At 40.7% G+C, this 21,914-nt stretch overlaps 1 protein-coding gene across 16 annotated transcripts in view; it reads left to right on the top strand.

Moving 5' to 3' along the window:
* Positions 1–21,914, top strand: part of nfixa (nuclear factor I/Xa) — a 142,693-nt gene that overhangs the window by 94,692 nt on the left and 26,087 nt on the right. For 7 of the 16 annotated variants that reach the window (XM_077523152.1, XM_077523146.1, XM_077523157.1 and 4 more), the window contains 6 exons: positions 15,096–15,158; positions 16,526–16,600; positions 17,126–17,249; positions 19,132–19,167; positions 19,385–19,512; positions 20,734–20,808. In XM_077523152.1, coding sequence (XP_077379278.1) covers positions 15,096–15,158; positions 16,526–16,600; positions 17,126–17,249; positions 19,132–19,167; positions 19,385–19,512; positions 20,734–20,808 — 501 coding nt within the window. The remainder of the gene's footprint in view (positions 1–15,095; positions 15,159–16,525; positions 16,601–17,125; positions 17,250–19,131; positions 19,168–19,384; positions 19,513–20,733; positions 20,809–21,914) is intronic. The other 9 variants (XM_077523158.1, XM_077523151.1, XM_077523161.1 and 6 more) reach the window with 3 other exon arrangements.

Here is a 21,914-nt window from a genome sequence, read left to right on the forward strand (position 1 = left end):
CGCTGTACTTAAACGTTGCACTGCCCATTGATTAAAAAACAAACAAAAACAAAAAAACGTAATTGACGTCATTTCACGTTTATGCCGGCATACGTAGTGATTTTACTAATCGTTATTAAATGTTTTTGGCGGTCAAAGAGTTAAGAAACTGAGTCATTATTTTACTTTTACCATTTTTTTAATCTGTATTTTTGCTTAAGTACAAAGTTTGAATACTTTTAGCACCTCTGATGACTGACTTTTGCATTCTTTACTGTTTATATTATTATACATTAGCTCCCTTCCGACAAAGTAGCCATTCATGCCTCAAATGAACCCTGTCAACCGCAGGGTACTTAAGCCGTTTATAAGGTTATGTAACATATTATGGAGGATGCATTGGGCATTACATCACCGCTTAGATTACAGGGGATCAGGTCTGCTCATATACAACCGTTGCCGCTGCATACATGCAGTGCAGTCTGTTGCATGGCTCTATATAGGGTGGTTAAAAGCCCATATGTCTGTTTAATGGCTTTGGCACATTTTGTAACGAGGATAGTAAAGTCCCATAGGCGTTTTTTGTTTATGGTGCAGCGTCAAGGAGGATGATTAATGTAATTGATAAGGGTCACAGGTCAAAGCTCATTGAAATAGCAAGCTGCAGTGACCACGTGTCTAATATGGAGTGTGTCTGTAGCTTAGCTGCCGGGATGATGTGTGGGGTGATTTTGGTAAGGAGGTGAATTAGATTTAGAATTAGTGTGGAGACGTTAAGCAGGATGGGCTTACTAGCTAAGCGCCGGGATGTGATGGGGCCAATGTGATCTTTATATAAACACTTGTGCGTTCACATGAATCGGTATCATAGCATGATCAATTGGTGAGTGCCATCCGCATGTTGTGAGGGCAAGCAATAGACGGGATTTGGAGGTCATGTGAGCATGAAAACTCGTACACATTTTTTCATGCCTAGCATGGGTGAAGTTTTCTTTGTTTTGGTATTGTCCTGGACTAGCACAGGTAAAAAAAAAAGGGTATTTTTACCGAGGTGCGCCATTGTGGGAGGGAACACAGCTGACTCCTAGCCAATAGAAGCTGCTCACTTCATTCCATTTAAATTAAAGATGTGGACTGTACTTGCAGCCAAATAACCATAATGTTAGCCATCTACTCTTAAAAAGCTATTGATGGATAGAGAATTGTAGGTAACATGTACAGTACATAGATATTTGCAAGTGCTAAAAACAAATCCCCAGCAGGCTTCATCTTATTTTGTATTTTTCAGTCGCATACCCATACAGACTGACCTTATGCGTCAGTGATGCAGCTTCCTAATGAGTGCCTATGCCAACGGACAGATGGTGGTCTGCTTTACTGTACATCTATATCCTGATTGGTTGATCTGTTTGTCTGTGGAGGTGATATATCTTGTTTGTGAGCAGGCCAAGCTGTTCAGAGCAGTCCAGGCTGGGAACATTTGTTGGAAACGCTTGTTGATGTACACAGCATAATGTGTTCTCTTGTTACTATTAGTTTGAATTGTGGATTTTACCATACCTGGGTATGTGCCTGCTTGAGGCAATCACTGCTCAAATTTCTTTCTATTATTATTGGCACTGTGTTGCACAGAGGAGTTTTGTTGTAGTAGAAGTCTTCATTGAGACCCTAGCCAATGTCATGTTGTTAATCAGATATCGAGCTAGTGAATCAACAGCACCTCTACTGGTTGGTGCCAAGAGGTGAATTACATTTTTGGCTCAGTTGTTATCAAAAACACTTGGAGAAGTACATACTTTTTTTCCTTTCTTTTTTTTTGCTGCTATTATTATTATTATTATTATTATTATTATTATTATTATTGTTATTATGTTCTGGGTTTGGATCCCAAAAACGCAGACACAAATAAGAGTTTAACACTTTATGCTCATAATATTAAAAGGCGAGGAACTAACTTCACTAGACCAGAAACAACGAGAATGCATCGAGGAACAGAGGAGCGGGTGGCCAGATGGAACAGAGGTAATAATCCGACAAAAACACACTTCTCAGACAGACTTATATAGTCAACGAATCGATCTGATTGGCTGTGGCTAGATATGTGGGTAACAGGACTGACATGGTATTATCTGATTGGCTGTTGACCAGATAAAGAGATTCAAGATTCTTGACATCACATAGCGTCTTACCAGTTGAAACTAGATGCTGGTCACATCAGTTCAAAACAGACACTTGACCTCACAGTCATGACCCAAACATAACCCTTGCATGACCCTAATCATGACAATTATTATCAGTAGTAGTAGTAGCATTACCGTGGTGTGTTGCGTTACAAGTTCATTTGTTTCACTTCACTTCAACTCATCTTTCCCTATTGAAATGAATGGAAATTCCTTTAATGTCTTCCAATACAATTCACTGTATAAATTGTCAGAATGACTACTGGTGTAAGTCAGGTCACTCATATCTCAAAGCAACAGTGTATTGTGTTTTATCTTTCAAGTTCAATCTTTATTTACAATAAGTTCTCTAAAAATAAATTTGAGCTGAGTTGACTTACTATGTGACATCGAGGGCTCATAGTGTACCTGTTTGCATCCATCTAAAGAGACACCCAGCGGTATACGAGCGTATCAGTGTTAGTGGGTTGACCTCAGGCTTGCTGCTGCGCCAGGCTCCAGCTCCCTCACATGACCTCACTGTTCACAAGCCTCTCCATCTGTGCTCGCCATGCTATACAATGGACAAAGACAGTCTCTTCACTCTGCGTGTGTGTGTGTGTGCGTGTTTGAACATTAGCGATGTCTTTTGAGCACCCTTTGGAGTGTGTTATTTTTTTGTGGTCGAACTGTTTACTTCACGAGCCAGACGCTCTCTTTAATCGCCAGTCTGCGTAGCAACCCTAGACCACACTTTAAAGACACGCTGACAAAATAAGTTCACATCAACCCTCGTCAAGCTTCCACTAACAGGGCTTCCGTTGGGCCATACTATTTGATTTCATGGCATTCTCCTTTGTCAGTTTGCTCTCTATCATCCTCCACAAAAGGTCAAAGTTGACCCTTTTTGCGGCATTGTGAGTTTGCCATGGTGCCAGTGTGATCGCGTTGATCAAGTTTGCTTTCCTGGATCTTTCCTTCACTTATATGACGCCTTGTGTGTCCTTTTATGGCCTTCCCTGCGAGTATCCTCGATTTTTCTTTTGATCATCAACCACCAACCAGTCAACCCTCTGTCCTCTTGGCATCGTTTGATAGGATTGAGTCACTCGGGGTGTTCATACTTCTCAATGGGACACACACATATTGTGTCCGCTCAGCCCAGTAGGGAGCAACAATCTCCAGTTTTAATTTTGTCACCATGGAAACCCAGCTCAACTACTCCACATGTTATATTTGCTTATTGAAATTACACTTTTATTTTTTAAAAATATTTCAGAGACAGGCTTTATGACTTCACGCATTCCCAAAAGAATGATCATTATTTCCGTTGCATTCCTCCAGAGATAATAGTTTACGAGTTCCGCTGTAATTGGGTCTCTTGCTTTACAGTTCGACGCGCTCACCCAACTGACTTATTGATGTATTGTTATGTTCGTAAAGTGGCACATTTGCTACGAGTTTTCATTGAAGTGTTCCTCGTGAGAGGCATACTTGGCTGCGGCAGGATTGTTTGTTATCGCCGTCATCTCAGCGGAGCTTTTGGAGGAGTTGGCAACCTTCGTCGGCATCACTTTGTGGACGCGCGCGCGAGTGCGTGTTTGTGTGCGACCGTGTTGAGGATGTTTTCTCATTCTTATCGACGTATCCTTGGCTGAGGAGTGCACCGGCGCTCTGCGAGTGTAGTTCACTTTCTTTTATGCGTCTTGTGAAGAAATGCGCATGGGCTGAAGACAACGGAGGAAACTACAACCAAAACAAATGCCGTGTATGAAAAGCAAGCAGGTGGTCAACAGTGTTGAAACTGACCTTAAAAACAAAGAAAGATAATGAGCAGATGGAGACAAAGATGGCTCCCATTGTAGCACACGGCTTACCTAAAAGAACCTCTTCAGTGCTGGCCAGGCATGAAGTGTGTATATGTAAGCGGTCTTATGCAAAAAAAAAAAGTGTCAATCTGGGCCAGCAGGAAGAGATGCTGAAAGAAAAAAAAAATCCAAATCCCAACAGAGGCCTTCCCTCACTTCCCGCCTCCTCTGTTTTTGCAAAACTTGACACTGATTCACAGATTCGTACACAGTTACTCCACTTGTCTTTAGACGTCGTTGTCTGTGTCAGGTTTCATAGCTTGTCCTGCCGTGTGCACTCCCGATACTCCCTACTACTGTCTCGTACTCCTCTCATGGTTAGATAGAGATCTGATTTATGCTGGCCAAGCCATGCTGCAAATGCTTGTCTCATTCTTTAGTAGCTGTTACAGTGGAGCATAAAAGGTCGAACGCATAATCCATTACAGGATGCTGGTCAACAATTTCCCTAGGTGAAATCATGGAAATGATCTGCATCTGTTCCAGTCACCATTTTAAAACCTCTATTAACTTTAATGGTTGTATTTTAACATGTTAAAGGGGAAGTTAACTCAAAAATGTTCTTTGCAAAGTATTCTGATTAATATTGTTTTTGTGGATTATGAGTAAAGCAGAAAAATCCACCCCCTTTATATCCATCTGAGGGACCATTCCTCAGCAAACCACCTGTTTTTATCCGTCTCAGGGGGCGGCCATTTTGCCACTTGGTGTCAAATGAAAATGGCATCACAGTTGCTCTGGGCTGAGGTAACCAATCACGACTTAGCTCCTGAATGTCACATGACTAAAACTTATGAATGGTTGTTTCCTGAGCCTTGAGCAACTGTGATGTCATTTTCAGTCGACAGCAAGTGACAAAATGGCCGCCCCTGAGATGGATCAAAACAGGTGGCTTGCTTAGGGATTCTTCATGTAATAAGCATTCTTAAACTCATCTCAGTATACAGTAAAAGGGAGTTAAAATGCTAAAGCTATGTGACTTAGTTAAGTTAGCCAGACGTTGCATCATGTATGTGTACCATTTTGTGTTAAACTTTCAGTCGATTTCCATTTAAGGGCATTTGAATTTGATTTGAGGACTTTCCCACTATTTCATTTCATCTTCGAACCCTTACACTCCTTTTTTTGCATCCAAGTACCTGGCTCAGCCTAGAATGTGAATATGCAGCCTTCGGATGTTTAGCTGTTCCTCTGACTGTGTTAATGTTGAAACTGCAAATGTGTTGGATCTTGCTATCGCAGACGGAAATGCAGCAGGGATAAGCTCCTCCTCGTATCTCGCTAACGTTCACATCTCCTTCCCTTTTCATGTCTTTTGTCTTTCCTCTCTGTGGCAGGCCTGCTTCTCTCTGCAGTCTAGAGAGTGAAGTCTGAGCTAGCCCAGGAGTCTGGCCCAAGGCCTTGTTGCTTTATTTGCATTTCACCATGGACTCCCCGTGCCAGGAAATCGCCACCTGGTGGATATACTCACTCACTGCAGCCACACCTTCACCGGTTGTTTGCATCAAGCGAGCGTTGTGTTAGGTAGCAGCGAAAGTCCGTTTATTCCCCCCTTTCCTTCTCCCTCCCGCCCGTGTTCCTCTTACTCTTTCCCTTTCCGGCCTTTGTGCAGTTGTATTTATTTGGTCCGGTGCAAAGACGCTGGCCCTTAACATGCTTTGGGCCCCTGGCCCAGTTGACTCCTTTAAGCTTCGTAGATATGGAGGTTGACAGGGTAATAATGCTGGTGTCAACACCACTTAGGGGACAGTTATATCAGTATCAACTCGGCGGGGGGACTTTCACACTCTGTTAGGCGGGGTCATGAACTGTGCTGGGGCCCCCGGCCATACACGCACGCACACGCACACACGCAGCACACTCAGCAAATGAGGAGAGTTCTGACTAAAAATGACCCCAGTCACTCATACAGTAACCAATGTTGTCATCAATATGTATTTACAGTCATATCAGCTTTTTGAGCTGGAACATAATACCTGTGTGACGTTAACAGAAATCGCTTAAAATGCTCGGACCAAAGATGAACCCGTCAGCAAAACGGCCAGATGTGGTTAACATAGTGGAAAACGGTATTTCTTTTTTTACATTTCGACGGTAGAGGAGACTTTGTAAAGTTGCACTCTGTTCTCACATACTCATGTTGAAGCAAACAGTGCATGTGTGGCAGTGATCATTTTCATCAACGAAAATTTTTTGTCATATTTTTCGTCACAATTTTTTTTTTCTGACGAAAAGTAAACAAAAACTAAAATAGAAGCCACTCATTGAGACGATAAATAAAATTGACTGACAATTTCGTGAATACCTAAAACAAAAATGAAAACAACACAGTGATGAAAATTCACTCAATCCAATCAGAAGGAATGAAACACAGGTGGGAGAAAAGAACCACTCAAACTGTTCATGTGTTCACTGCACTTTATTTAATGTTTAAACATGTTTACATTCATTGTGCAGCCGTAAAATTAATCTCAAGCAATTCTGCACTTTTTTTTTTTTTTTTTTAGGTAAAAACTAAGTTACCGGTGTATGATTGTCAGTTCAACATGTTTCATTGTAGAATACACGTGTTATAATTTTCTGTATAAAAGTTGAAATGTATGCTGAAGGGAAATATCAACTAAATTTTGTCGACTAAAATTGCTCTTTTTCTGTCGACTAAAATTGATCTTTATTTTCGTCTACTAAAATTGGATTAAAACGAAAATATAATCAGAGGACTTATTATCAGTAAAACTTGAATTAATTTTAGTGAAAAGACTACAAGTAGAACTAAATAAAAATTTACAATGATGTGTGGAAAACAAGGACATTTTTGTAGCACATTGTTTTAAGTCAGTATCAAGGAGCCTGTGTGAAAATTTTTGATTAACAAAATAATGACGGTAGAAGTCATTGAATGAGCCCTTAACTCTTTTACTGCCACACGTTATAAAAAAAACAACAACCCCCAATGCCAGCGGATTTCGAGCATTTTAACTCATTTTTCGAAGCAAACAGAGTATTGTGTTCTTTTGCTACGTCAACAACATAGGTACCACATGAAATATCACATTCCATTCTTTCATTAGAAAAAAAAACTATTTTTCTACCTTATTACCCTCAAATTAGATTTAATGTTACAAAGGCTTTGATCATTCACGTCAAACTTGAAAACGTTTTATTTCATCAGATTGCGTCATGTTTCGTTGTAATTTGCAGCTCTAGTTAGGGCCCGAGCAGCTACCGCTGCCATCTTCTGGCCATGGTTAGTGGGTGTTTTTGATTTTACAACTCAGTGACGTCACTTAACGTTTATGGCGGCATACATTGTGATTTTATTAAACGTTATTAAACGTTTTTGGCGGTCAAAGAGTTAAAATATCCGTCATAGATTTTTTGTTTTTGTTTTGTTTTAATGTATTAAAAAGTACTAGTGGTATCAGTCTGAAAAATAGTGGTATTGAACCTCCCTAATACAACTCCTGTCAAAAGTCACCTTTTAGTGACTAATTCTGGAATCCAGTATCCCCGAGGTCCGCAGTAATCCGCACTGATGAAGACAAGACATTGTGGTGGACCGAGAGGAAGATGAATGAAAAGAGGGAGGGTCGGACAGGAAGGAGTGAAGCGCGATAAAGAAGGGGGGGGGGGGGGGGGGGGGGGGGGCGTGTATGGGCATCCAGCCAGCCACGATCCACCCCCAACCCCCTAAAACCTCCACTCAGCAAGCCCGCTTCATACGCCGCCCATTCCCTGCAAGTTCATGTATACTCTCTGGACCCTTCACCCCCCCACCCCATTCCCTCCCCCACTTTCTTTCTCTTTCCCTTCCCTACCCTCTTGTAATCCCCCCATGCTCCTCCTTCCATCCCTCCCGCCACCTCCTCTCCTCCCTCCCTCATCTCTCCGCATCCCTCTCTCCTGGGTCTTCTTGCTGTGGTGCGGCGCTGTTGGCAAAGCGTGGGCGCAGGCGGCACACAGACGGGAGCACAGATGGGCAGCAAGCTGCGCAAGGCAGCCTGGCACACCTGCTACACACACACACGCGCGCGCACGCACGCACACACACAGAGCCCACCTCGCCAAACAGTTTGGCTGGCTGTGAGTGGCACAGTCACACAAATGCATACATCCATACGCTAATAGATTCACATGAATATCCATATGTACGCGCAGCACTTCGAAAAACTGAGCTGTTAAGAGTGGCCGTAGTATTATTCATTCAAACCATTTTTTTTTAAGTCACATTCACACATCTGGCTTGGCTCAATGTGAGATGTATGCGTAACAGCAACATAAAACTGGGATAGATAGACTTGAGTAAAACGTGCATATGCAAGAAAAAAAATATGTATATATATGTTCAAAAGAAAATAATGAAATATTATCCAATAAAAGAACGGAGTGAACATCTGTGTGGGATAGCCAGGGGGATTAGGAGGTTTTGGAACATTTTAAGCGCATTAAGGATTAAAAAAAGGTCAGAATGTTTAGCAACATACCGATAAACCTCTTAAGCGAAACCCAATTGGGAAGCTGTACGGCGTGATCCTGTGTTTTGGGGAGGAGAAGAGTGGAGGAGGAGGAGGAGGAGGAGGTGGAGAAGTGGGGAGACGGGAGTTCCAACAAGGAAGTCACATAGAATGAAGCAACACAAATGCAGACAAATTGATGTGACCACATTGGGACGAGCATTGTTTTCTCTTACAGTGCAGTATCGATCCACACGCCTCACATAGCAACATTGTAGCTGTCTGATGAAAACAATCATATACTAAACATCGTCATTATATAGCTCAGTCTCGGAAAATTTGCGTGATTGACAGATGTTGATCAATGCCTTTGGTTGCCAATCAAAAAAAAGATCTGCAGCTCATACTTTTCAGCACTACTACTACAGCCTGCGTGCATTGTAGCCTCCTCCTCCAATTTCCTTAACACATGGAAAATTTGGAAAGAATGTTATTTTTTAATAATAAATTTTTCAAATAATCGTTAGTGAGTAGCTCTAAATTGAACATGTGATCACAATCAGTATTGGCCAACTGGCCTTTCTTTCGAGAATACTTTCGCAACAAACGCAGCTGTAACAAAGTGCTGTACATAAAACAAAAAAAAAAGAAAATCATAAAAAAATAATAGTACAATAAAAAAGGACTAAATAAAGTACTCATTTCTAATTAAAATATACAAGAGCTGTCTTTGCTTTGGCATTTAGCACACACAATGTTGCAGACTAGTTTCATTCCCTCTCGGGCACATATTGTGTGAAGATGTTCGTAAACGAGACAGAAGTTTTCAAGGAAGCAGTATGAGGGTGGCAGGATCAGATGATGAAATTGCATGATGTCACTCACGTTTGCTACCAGATGAGTTTGAATGTAAACAAACAACTGCAGCTTTCGAACAGCTGATCGTTCGCCCTCTGTTGGACGCAATTCTCCTGTTCCATTTCGTCCTATCTCGCGTTTCGCTCTCCATATATCTTACGAGAGACGTTGTTCTCTGAACGGACCTCAGCCGGATCCACGTCGGGGCAAAGCTCCTTGCGATTTTAGCATCAGTAGCATCAGTATTCTTCGTTCAATAAAACACGACGGCCAAAACCCTGCGGTTGTGCAAACGGCTTAGCACAATGCAAGAACGGTGAAAAGTGTGGAGAAATTATATCTGTTTGTAAACAGGCACAATATTGAAAATGTTTAAGTATAACCAACACTAAATGACAAAAAAATAGGGATGCACGATAATATCGGTGGCCGATATCGGCAATTATCGACCAATTTGACGTCAAACAGATAAACCAGATAGAGAAATCTGCAGATAATTATTGGCAATTTGATTTCATACAGATAAACCAGATAATAAAGAAATCCAGCAATAATTATAGACATGCCACGTTGGTCCATCTGTTGTGGTTGTGGCTCATGTCAATAAAATTCAGCTTCATGGTGCTTTACATACATTGAAACATTGTGCAAAGTTTAGACAATGTTTCAATGTATTTGTTAGACTTATAGTAGGACTCAAAAGCACATTTGTATTCAAGTCAATTTTGCAAACAATTATCAGCTTACATATCGGTTATCGACATCAGCACCTCTAAATTATTGGTTTATCAGTATCGGTTGAAAATAGCATTATCGTGCACCCGTATGTGGAAAAGTACAAATTAAGAACATTTTGTAACAGACTGCCAACTCAGTCACCTTAATCATTTTCAATTCTGCTGAAAAACATCCCAAAAAAATGTGACAAATGCGTAATTAGTGTATACGGTAGTTGAATACTTTAATCACTATGAAAATAAGTCATACATATTTTTTTAATTATAGTATACAGAAAAAAAATAAAAAGTGGGAAGTGTCACTTCCTGCCTTCTTACTTTTGACCTGTGACACGTTGATAAATATACCTCAATTTGAATGAATTGCAGTTGTAGATTTTAGTGCAAAATTGTTTTCTAGCTCATTTCAGTGAGATGCAACGCGGGATTTTTTTTCCCCGCCATCCTTAAGACTCTATTTTGGTGCTTATCTCCGCTATGCTGGCTGTCTGCTGGTCTTACTTGAACAGCAAAATCCAATAGGTCAATTAGCCAAGCTTAATCTAAGTCTAATAGATAGTGCCATGACGTTGGTGCTTCATCAAAAGGGTTTAAGAAAAAAAAAAAGAATAAAAGATTTATTTCATTTCGAGATCCAGTGCAGCAAGTCGTGGCAAGTGGAAAGACGTAGGCCTGGTTTCAGAGTTATTATTTGAGTGTCATAAAACGACAGGAATGGAAGCGCTTAGAGAGGACCATATGTCACACATGGCAAAATGGGATGGGGAGGAAAATGCACTACAGATGGAACTGATAAAGGGAAAAGCCGCAGAAATATGCGAGCGTTGACAGTGGGAGGTACAGTAGTCTGTAGAACCTTCCACACCAGCCAGTCGGGAATGTCGAGCTGTTATTGAGCCTGCTTGCCACCATGCAAAAACTACATGGAGCAGCAAAACGTGTAAGACAATTTTAAAGTAATTGTACTCATGGTATCTTTACAGTATCTACTTAAAACCACTTTGCTGATGTCAGAGATCATCATGTGTCTCGATGAAAATTATGCAATTTCACCTAACTGGTCCAAATATTATTTATTTATAAAAAAAAAAAATCATGTATCTAGCCATCTATGCTAGCAACGTATAGTGATAGGCAGAAAAAATAAATGCTCTTCCACGAGATGGCGTTGACACACCTGTTGCCTTTCATACAGCAGAATTTTGTGTTCACCTAAACAGGGTATATTTGTGAATAATTTCAGACGATCATCTTTTTTTTTTTTCGGAATACAGCACAATGGTGCCGTGAGAGACAAGTGACGTGACTTGTGAATTTTTATCAAGATACAAACCATAAAATTTGAGTTTTGAGCTTTGTATGTTTGCAGTGAACTCAGCTCACTTCCCAACAAGCAGCAGTTCGGACAAACTAAACACAAAAGAGGGAGAATTACACATTGTGTATTTAAAAAAAAATACATAGCCTCTACTGGCTTAATGCTAATGCTACAATGGGAAATAACCACAGGCACTCTGGCTAACAATTGGCATGAATGTGGCGGTGTTGTTACCCTATAAGCAACGGATATAGGAAACAACACGTGTGAAATGATCATTTGAAAATACACACAGGCCTGTATTCTTTATCCTCTGTGATGAATAACTAATAATCCTACCCTTCTGAGAAGTTGAGAGCGGGGCAGAATTTGCCGTAGTGTATATCGGTATGTTTGTTTTATATTGACCCCTGGTGGCCAAGGCAAGCACAACAGAATGAGCAGCACAATGTGTATTATTGGAGAATGTGTGGCAAACTGTTCAATTCTGTTTAATTATGTCACTTTCCTGCTGATCCGTTCAAATCTAAAAACAAGGCCTTGTTATCAAAGTGTCTTAAATCCAATCTTTATAAATTCTTTAAAAATGTTGTACACTGCGTTGTACACTACAAATCAAGAGCAAAAAACACAGTTTATGGAATGCCTGTCGTTGTTTTACCAAATTCTTCAATTCCATATCTTTCACCCATACGTTCATATCTGGCTCACAAGTGACGACATTACACTCTGTCTTAATTAGACTGTGCTGGCTTGGAGGGACTACGCTGGAAACTGAAAGGTTTGACGTGAGCGGTGGGGGATGACTTGAGGTCGAGGGGCGTCCGAGAGGCCTGCAGAGCTCTGATTGGAGGTGCTGAGGCCAGAGCTGCGGGGTCTGGGGCGGCGAGATAAAGGGCTTTCTGTGAGTTTTGATGGGTCGTGGCTGTTATAGACCGTAACTGGCCGAGGCGTGATAAACAGTCAGCGGACTTCCTGAGTTTCATTTTCTCACACGACTGTATTATCAGTGTGTCGCTTTCCAGTGAAACCGATAACCTCTCGTAGTATGTGGAGCTACATCTGGCTAATTCCAGAGGCTAATTGCGGTTTTGGGACTGCGCTCACACACGCAGATACGCCTCGGGCTTACCGAGCACACTGTATACAGTTGCGGCCGGGTCTTCGAAGGTGCGAGAAATGGAGTGTTTACAATATTCTGGAGCCCTGTGGTGAAATACTACACGCCGGTAAAAGTCCAGTGAAGTCGGGTTGTTTTCCCAACAGCTTTCATTGGCACTCGCATGTTTACTCTCCAGTGTTTGTCCGTCCACGAGGGGCTCAATGCATCTGGGGTGCGCGCGCAGCCTGCTGCGTTCGGAGCCAGTGCCGTCAGTTACCTGGAATGCGGAGCTACCGCCAATGCTAAGATGGCTGCCAAGCTCTAAGATGGCTGCCAGGATTACACGCGGCCCGCGATGGGGCGACGGCGACGAGTGAGGGATTCTGCATGAGAGGAGCGAGCAGGTCTCTTTGCTTTTCTGCGCTCTGTCTCTCTGCGGATGGCTTCGTAGGCAGCGAGACAGGACTGTTATTTTTTCTGCTCACTAGGCTAATCTGTGGCTTAGAGCGGCTGCAAGGCAAGTACTGCTGGCAGGAGTCTGTGTGCTCTGTTATCACCTTCAGCCTGCGGATAAACACCTCCTTTAGCCCGCTTGCTAGCAACTTTGGTCCGAATTGACCACCAATAGCATTCCTGCACACAAACAAGAGTTTTAGAGTACATTTCACACGTATTTGAACTCTGCTTCAGTGGGGGGGTGGGGGGGTTTCTGACAACTTTTTACTTTTACTTCTTATAGTTGTACTACTTACTTTGTCAAAATATGCTTTTTACTTTTTCAAGCTCCACAACTGACAATCAAGACAAATTTTGCTCATGCACGACCTGTTGCTAGTTCAGACTTGATTGTCCTGTCAAAATTCAGCGTTTCAGGTATTTTTTATTTTTATTTTTTTAAGTTCATTTTGGGGTAAAAAAAAATCTGTTGTGCCAGATCAACAAAAAATATATTGTAATTTTGTAGATTTCAGCACTTGTACATTTTAACTTTACCTAAAAGATTTGATACAATACTTTTACTTTCGAGATAGATCGATATTTTTTTTTCAGGGCCAATACTGATACCGATTATTAGGAGTCAAGTCGGCTGATAACCAATATATGAGGCCGATATTCATTTTGCATCAATTAAAAAAAAAAAAAATCAAATTCCAACTTCTAATGTCTTAAAGCATATGTTTATTGAGTAACTTCTCAATTACTTTTTCTTTTTTTAATCTTATGATATAAAAAATTCAGGAGCTCCCAGGGTCATCAGAATGTCTTAAAAAGTTAAATAAGTTAAAGCTGCTTTTTGTAACAATTTGCCCAAAAATATCTTTGCAATAGCCGTTTTATTTGACCATTTATGACTGAAACGTCTTTTTATTAAATTAACATCTTAGCTGTTCACAATTGATATTCCTACCAGCTTGTGGCCAATCGTTTTCAGACTGGATTCGGGTTGGAATTTCCCATCCTCTGTCCGCTGAAGAAGGGTGTGTGCAGTTTCATTTTCCGACCACAGGTGGCCAGTAACGATTCAGTCAGCAGCATCTCTCATAACGTTAACAGGAAGTTTTAAATAATTAATAAAATAATTCATCTTTTTTCGGCCGTCAGATTTTGATTTTTTTTAAGTTACCACTATTTGTCAAAATGCCAAATGACGGCGCCGATAATGAGCCCCACTAATAATTGATCTATTCCTATTTTGCTTTTACTAGAATACTTTCCACAAGTATCTTTACTTCTACTTAAATTTAGAGTGTGAGTACTTCAGCCACCACTGCCGATCCTTGAATATGAATGCGGTCATACATGTGACAAAAACCTGGACAACAACAAGACAACGCACCCTTTTGACACCTCGGACTCATATTACAAAACCTTTTTTTGCATCTGCAGCTTCTCCATTCCTAATTTTGTCCCTTTGTTGCCAAGGCCTGCCGAGTGCGCCCGTGTGACTGAGGCCGATTGCATTCATAGGCCGGTCATAACAGGTGTGCGCAAACGTGCATGTGTACACCGATTAGTGTTGCTTGTCTGCCCCCGTGGGGAATAGTTTTCCTGCGACTAAAACGCGCTCTGCCTCAAATCCTCGGGCGCAAGCAGAACTCCCGTGGTCAGCTGTTTTCCCAGAGTCTGTTTTTGCGGCGATGAAACAGAAATTAGAGGAAGAAACAGATTGCGAGTGCACATGCTCGTGTGGGTGCGCGTTCGTATGCGAGAAAGAGCGTGTGTGCGTAAGGTGCTCTGTTTATGCAGACTAAATCCCTACCAGCAAGAAGGTATTAAATAGGATTAGGGCACGGGATGTGATTGCGTAGTTAGATACTTATTGGCATAACAGCACTCTGTAAATCATTGCACCTTCACTCAGTGGGGAGATGCGAGCGAGCTTCCCGGGATGTAAAAAAATGTCACGCTTTAAAAAAATGTGTGACTTAACGAACACATGCATACCACAACTTAGCACATACTGTAAATTTTGCTTGTTCCCTTTACACCTCGCTTATCACGGTTAGACTTATGGATACAGTATGTGACGATAAACAACACTTAACTGGACAGTACTCATTAAACAAAACCTCTGCGATAGTAATAAATGATATCGCTCTGTGTTTCCATTTCTGTGCAGAATCCGGACAATCAGACAGCTCCAGCCAACAGGGGGACACAGACATTAAACCACCGCCCAATGGTAAGCACACTCACACATTCACACACGCTTAGGAACATGACTCATCTCATCTGGAAGCAATTGGGACAAAATGGAGTACACTACTTGGAAGTAGCACGAGTTTGATAGCTAAAGATGAACAACATTCGTAGAGTGATACCTTGTAGATATTAACTCTTTTACTCCCACACATTATCAAAACAAAATAAAAAATGCCACAGTGCCACCAGATTTCGAGCATTTTAACAACTTTCATGGCAAACAGAATATAGTGTTCTTTTACTACATATACAAGGTGGCTACCAAATGAAAGATCGCATTCCATTCTTTCATTAGAAAAAATAAGTATGTTTCGACCTTATTCTGTTCTTTAGTAATCATCATTTGAAAATAGGTCATTTGATAAAGATAAGGAGAAATCAAGCTTTTTGTGAAAAAATACATTTTCTCCACAACAGTGACTTTGACACTAATATTTTTTCATCCTTGAAAACGTTCGATTTCATCAGATTCCGTCGCGTTTCATTGTAATTCCATACACCGGCAGCGCATTGAAAAGAGATACAATGCTGCCATCTGCTGGCCATAGTCAGTGGGTGTTTTTGTTTTCACAACCCATTGACCAGGCAGCGGTGCACTTAGACGTCGCACTGCCCATTGATTTAGAAAAAAAAGGAGAAAAAAAAGTAGTTGACGTCATTTAACGTTTATGGCGGCATATATTGTGATTTTACTAAACGTTATTAAACGTTTTTGGCGGTCAAAGAGTTAAAATCATTTATGAAAAATAGTTAAATAGTACCTGTTGTGAAGCATGGTTGTGCAGCATCAATTTTTGGAGTTTTTTTTTTTTTTTTTTTTTTTGTTAGTCAGGATAGAGTAAATTATGACATATTCAAAATGTCAGCATTAGCACAAAATTTTCAAGCTTTTGCTAAAAAAATAAAAAAATAAAAAAAATGTCAGGAAAAGCCAACTAGAAGAGCAAAACTTTTGAAGGGTTGATCGGATGCATTTCAAATGATGGCAGTTGTGCTGACTCCCATTTAACATGAATTCCAATGTCAAGAGGGTGTGCACACTTGTGCAACCACATTATCTCAGTTGTTTGTTTTTATTTTTACTTCTCCTGTCAAAAAGATTAAAGCAAATCTTTCAATAGAGGTTATAGGTTACAATAGTGGTACAATGTTTTAATTTTTGGATCACAAAAACCTGCCATAAACTGGGGTGTGTAAACTTTTTTTTTTATATCCACTATATATTCTATTTCCAAATTGAAGACACGCATGTTGATTTCCAAATAGTTGTCTCAAAGGTGCACAAATTTCCATGATTCTTTCCTTTCTTATTTGAATGTTTTAATCAAAGTATGTTTTCCCCCACAGGACACCTGAGTTTCCAAGACTGTTTTGTCACCTCAGGGGTTTGGAACGTGGCTGAGCTCGTCAGAGTGTCGCAGAGTAAGGAAAAACAACTTTTAAAAACAAACACATAAATAGATAAAAAGAAGGAAAAAATAAATTAGTACTTAACAGATTGCTGCCAAATTCCAATTTGGATCATCCCCAACGTACACCTACATACCCACCCTCATGCATATGCCTGAATTATGCCATTAATATTCATTTCTTACTCACTTACAAATGAAGGAACATGTCAAAATGTGTCTTACAATTTTACAAGAAAGGATCACACTTTTATCTGGAGCTGCACCAAAATTAAATGGGTTTTCCTTGACCCATGCGACATCCCTTCAAAACCTAATATGGATTTTGATTCAGTAGTACTTGTCGAATCCTACTCACATACAAACAGCTTAGCAGAAGTAAAAAAAAACAAACACATATTATTTACGCTCCACATCTCTCAACTCCTTTTTTCCTCCCACACTCATTGACACACATTTATTAATATCTTAACCTCACATATTTGCATACAATGTCATGTTTGCTCATTATCTTTCTCTATTTTCCATTACCCGTTAGCTCCTGTTGCCACGGCGTCAGGTCCGAACTTCTCATTGGCCGACCTGGACAGCAGTCCCAGCTACTACAACATCAACCAGGTGGCAGTGGGGCGACGTTCCCTCACCTCCCCACCCTCCACCAGGTACAGAAGGAGGGCCAATTTCACAAATTCCAAGGACAAATTCTCTCATTCTATCAAGGGTGACACTAATTGTACAGTGGCGCCTTGAGTTGCAAGTTATATTTATGCTCATACTCGTACCCATTGAAATGGAAAGATATCATTCATTAATCAGTACATTAGTAGTTGAACAGTACAGTTAAGCCTAGAGTGGCAATAAACAGCTTTGGTCTTCTTTTTTGAAGAATATTTGCTACCAGTAATTAAATCAGATAAACTGCCACGTTGTTAAGGGAGTTGAGTCATCTGCACAGCGCTCATATCTCAAGTTTGCGCTCAAAAGTCAAAGCAAAAAAAAAAATAAAAAAATCAGTCGATAGACAACTTGTTTCTCAAGTCACCGCTGTACAATGTCACGCCACTGACTTTGCATGCTATGGACAATCAACCTTTTACTCCTCTTCTTAATGCTTTTATTCCTTTTCCCCTTAATGCTCTTATGAATGTCTTTCTTTTTCTGTTAGATCTTCATCCCTTTTGCTTCTTTTCCACTGCACACTGCAGGCGTTCTCAGCATTTCTGGGTCCAGGGACAAATGACTAAGTGACATTTTTTCAAGGATCATTTTACCAATTAATAACTACAGCACACTGGAGAGAAAAAAAAAAGGAAAAAAAATTGTTGTCCTTACATTTAAAAAAAAAAAACAAGTATGGATAGAGGTTGTTTGCATTAAAATTATTTTTCAACGTGAATATGATTTTTATTCATGCAATACACTTCTATGTTTTCTTAGTGTTATTTTATTTTAATTAAGTTAAAAGTTTGCATAGTTTTGAGGAGAAAAATTCTTAAAGCTAGGAAAAAAAGGCATAAATTTAAAAAGATGTGATGTAATGTTTTAATTTTCAAGAAATACAGTAGTAATCTTTACAAAAACAAGCACATATTTTGTAGGATTTAAAAATCATAATCTTAAGAGAAAGTTTTTCCAAGATTAATTCATAATATACTAAAGTCTATTTTTAACAAGGGAAAATGAGTGAATATCAAAAAATAAAAAATTCCGATCACAATATTACACCCTTTTTTTCTGAAGAAAAAAACCCACTCATATACTCTTAAAAAAATAAAAAATAAAACAAGACTATATTTAAAAGAAAATATCTAGATGAATAGAACTAGTTATAATGATGCATCTTTTATTCTTAAATAAACATTATTCGTGCGGGGATGTAAGATTTATATGATGCATCACCATCATACCAGAGCTGTCCCAAAACTAACTTGGTTGTGTCGATTTGTAGGTATGTACTTTTAAAAATGATACCACATACTCATTGATGGCAAATGAATCTGCAAACCTCCGATCTACAGCTCACAGACCTCCGAAGGCTCCTAATCCACATTTTGAGAACCATTGCCTTACATGGCTTGCCATTATGTTTTTCCATTGGCAAGAGTAGGTATTATACAATACTAGAAGACAAAGTTCCAATTATGAACAACTGCTTGTCTGTCATTGATGAAGTAAATTCTTCATGGCCGCCTCAGTGTAACGTTTGAGGCTCGAAATAACAAAAATAAACACACGTGAATGTTTGCTTTCTCTGTTGCTGTTCCTTAGCTCCACTTTGTTATGCTTTCTGGGTGCCTTCAGCTTCCTCTTGGATAAAAATGCTCTCGTTACTGAAAGTAAATACAAGAGAGGCTACTTTTCCTCCATTGTTTGTGTATCGTTCTGATTGATGCTTTGAGTATTTTTTTCCCCCGTTTCGTAGTCAGTACTGTGCAGTGTAAAAGTGGCATTTTAATCATGCAATTACTCTCTCTGCTTTTCCTCTTTGTCTCTCTTTAACTTATATTTCCTTTTCTCGCCTCTTGTCATCTGCCGTCACTTTAGGTCTGAGGTGGAACTGTACGCAAACCTTCCGCGGAGGTAGTTTCAAAAAAAAAACCACAAAGACACACAACTAATTGTGCATTGCACACAAACGCACTCATCCAGAAAGCTAATCCAGCTTTCAAACTGTTTCTTCTATTTATTAATGTTTCATTTGTAGTTTTCATACCTTGTGCGTCGGTATTTGTGATTCAACATTTGTTAGGACCTCGATCCGGACGTTCACGTCAGTACCATATTTTTCTCCAACCAGCTCCACCAAGAGGAAGTCGTTAGACGACAGTGAGATGGAGAGCCCGACAGATGATGTTTTCTATCCCGGACGCTCGCCCGCTGCCAGCTCCTCCCAATCCAGCGCGTGGCCCAATGACATGGATGCAGGTACCACCTTGACACACCTCACACGTCCCTCTCCCATAAAGCAAAGCATCACCAGTCTTCCTCACACTACCGCACATCACCCACCCGACTCCACCCACCATCGCCAGAGTCCTACTAACCGCTGCCTTTACTCTTTACGATATAAAGTACACGTTCCACTCCTAAATGGTGTGCATGACAAAATGAAAACAGTGACAATTCAGAAAATCCAAATAGTTTGGCCATCCCTCTGTAAGAAGCAGAGGTTGAATTTGTGAAGTTCGATCCCACTTTTTTCCCGACCGATTCCAATACAAATACTCACTCGGCAATACATCACTCACCAGGTCAAGTCCCGCCTTTAAAAGCCATACACACTCAAAGTCACAAATACAGTTTGAATGTAGCATGTGAGGATAGTAACTCCAAGTTGACAAAAATAATGCCTGCACCTCATATGCAGGTTACTGTTTAAAAACACAACTTGGGTTTTATCCAGTGATGGAATATTTGATTGGAATGCTTGATTTTAAAAATGATTATCACATAATCCAAAATTGACTAAAAATCGCGATCAATATCATAATAAGCTACTCTCTCAAGGATGCCTTCTTAAAGCTAGTAAATTGAACATATTGTCTCAAAAGTAAAAACTTCAATATATATAATGGAGGCCAAGAAGCAGTGGTTCTTAACCTTGTTGGAGGTACTGAACCCCACCAGTTTCTTATGTGCATTCACCAAACCCTCCTTTATCGAAAAACAATGCATGATTTTATTTTATTTTTTTCTTTTAAATTCAAGATAGAGGTATCAGGTTTACTGGTCAACAAAATGAACAGGGAGCGTCGCCGTTTCATCAAATCTGGCTCTCTTCGCCTTGAATTCAGGAAGTGTTGTGTTCTTGACATCAGGAAAATTGTCCAATGATTCTGAATGCCTTCTTTTTATTTATTTATTTTTTTTGTAACCACGACCAGTTCTCTGATCTGCTTTGTACATCACCCTACTCATTAGTTCCACCCCTCCCACCCAACAATACAGTAAAGCTGCTACTCCTCTTGATAACTTCTAATGACATAAGTACATGTTCATGATCACAAAGCCATGAAACGTAATGCCCACTCTTAACCCTCCTCTCCACTACCCCCCCCCCCCCCCCCCCCATCTGCTGTCTCACTCTCTCTCTCTCTCTTTCTTCCCTATCTCCTCATTGTTAACAATACCCTTCTCCACTTTCAGTGCAGCACCATTTGGCCAGTGTGCAGGAGAGGAAGATAAAACATGAAAACGAAGGCGTGCAGTTTCCTTACCATGGTTAGAACAACATTGATTACACTTACATATTTGATTTTTTTTTTTTTTTAGCACACTCATTGCTCTGTGTATATCTTGTATGCTTGTTTGCATGTAAGGTCAATGAAAGGGAAAAAGATCATTATTTCAAGTTATGGATATTAGAATTATATCTTGCTGATGATATTTTTTTTTCTCCCATTTTCTCTGTGGTTAAGTAGCAGGATTTTCCAGGATTATCCGCTTAAAGTTTTACATTCTTTGTCACACATGCACAGCTCACTTAAATTCCCTGGCTTTCTCTCCAAAGTCCTGCCTGCCCTCCCAGTGTCATTTTAACCAACAGATGTCACCATGCATAAAAACACACACACACGCACACATGCATAGGCTTGAACGTGGCGCGTGACTCAGACATGTATAAAGAGACTTTCCACAGGTCCCGCGTCTTTTCACGCGCACACCCGTGCATAATGTCCGCCTGCACAGATGCCCCTCCGCCGCTCGCCCACTTTACACCCCCTCCATAGGCAGACGTTCACACGCCGAAACACCCGTGCTTACTCTGCTCCCCGCCCCTGCAGGTGTTCAGGTGCCCGCCTTGCCTTCACCTCTCCGTCTCGCCATCCCTCCCCTGGCTTGAAATCCCTCATTAAGACGCTTACCGTCTGCGGATCAGAGGTGTAAAACCCTTCCTCCTGCTTCCTTGCACTCCCTTCCGCCCTCCGTCGCCGTCTCCCTTCTGTCTAATTGAAAATGTGTACAGCAGGAAGGACTCTGGGGAGGGACGTAGCCAAAAGCGATGGTTGGGTTTATCACTGGAGCCTCAGCGGCTGCTCCGATGCCGCTGCTGCTCCACTTAGCCGTAGATGTAATTAAGAGGCTGCTGCTCAGCAGGGCCGCGGCAGCGTTTGGTGCTCCAGAGCATCACCTCCCATCAATTTCCAACTTCTCGCTCGCTACGGTCTGTTTCTCCCTTGTCTGTGTATCACCTCCTGGTCTAATGAGTCTGCAGAATTGAGACGTGGAAACCACTTACTGTATTCCCTCAAATAGATGCTTTCCTTTTCCCCTCAAGAGGTGACATGGCACCGTATTGATTGAGTTTGAAAAGAAAATGCTACATT

This window comes from Festucalex cinctus, chromosome 6 (genome assembly GCF_051991245.1).
Source record: "Festucalex cinctus isolate MCC-2025b chromosome 6, RoL_Fcin_1.0, whole genome shotgun sequence".
Lineage (NCBI taxonomy): Eukaryota > Metazoa > Chordata > Actinopteri > Syngnathiformes > Syngnathidae > Festucalex > Festucalex cinctus.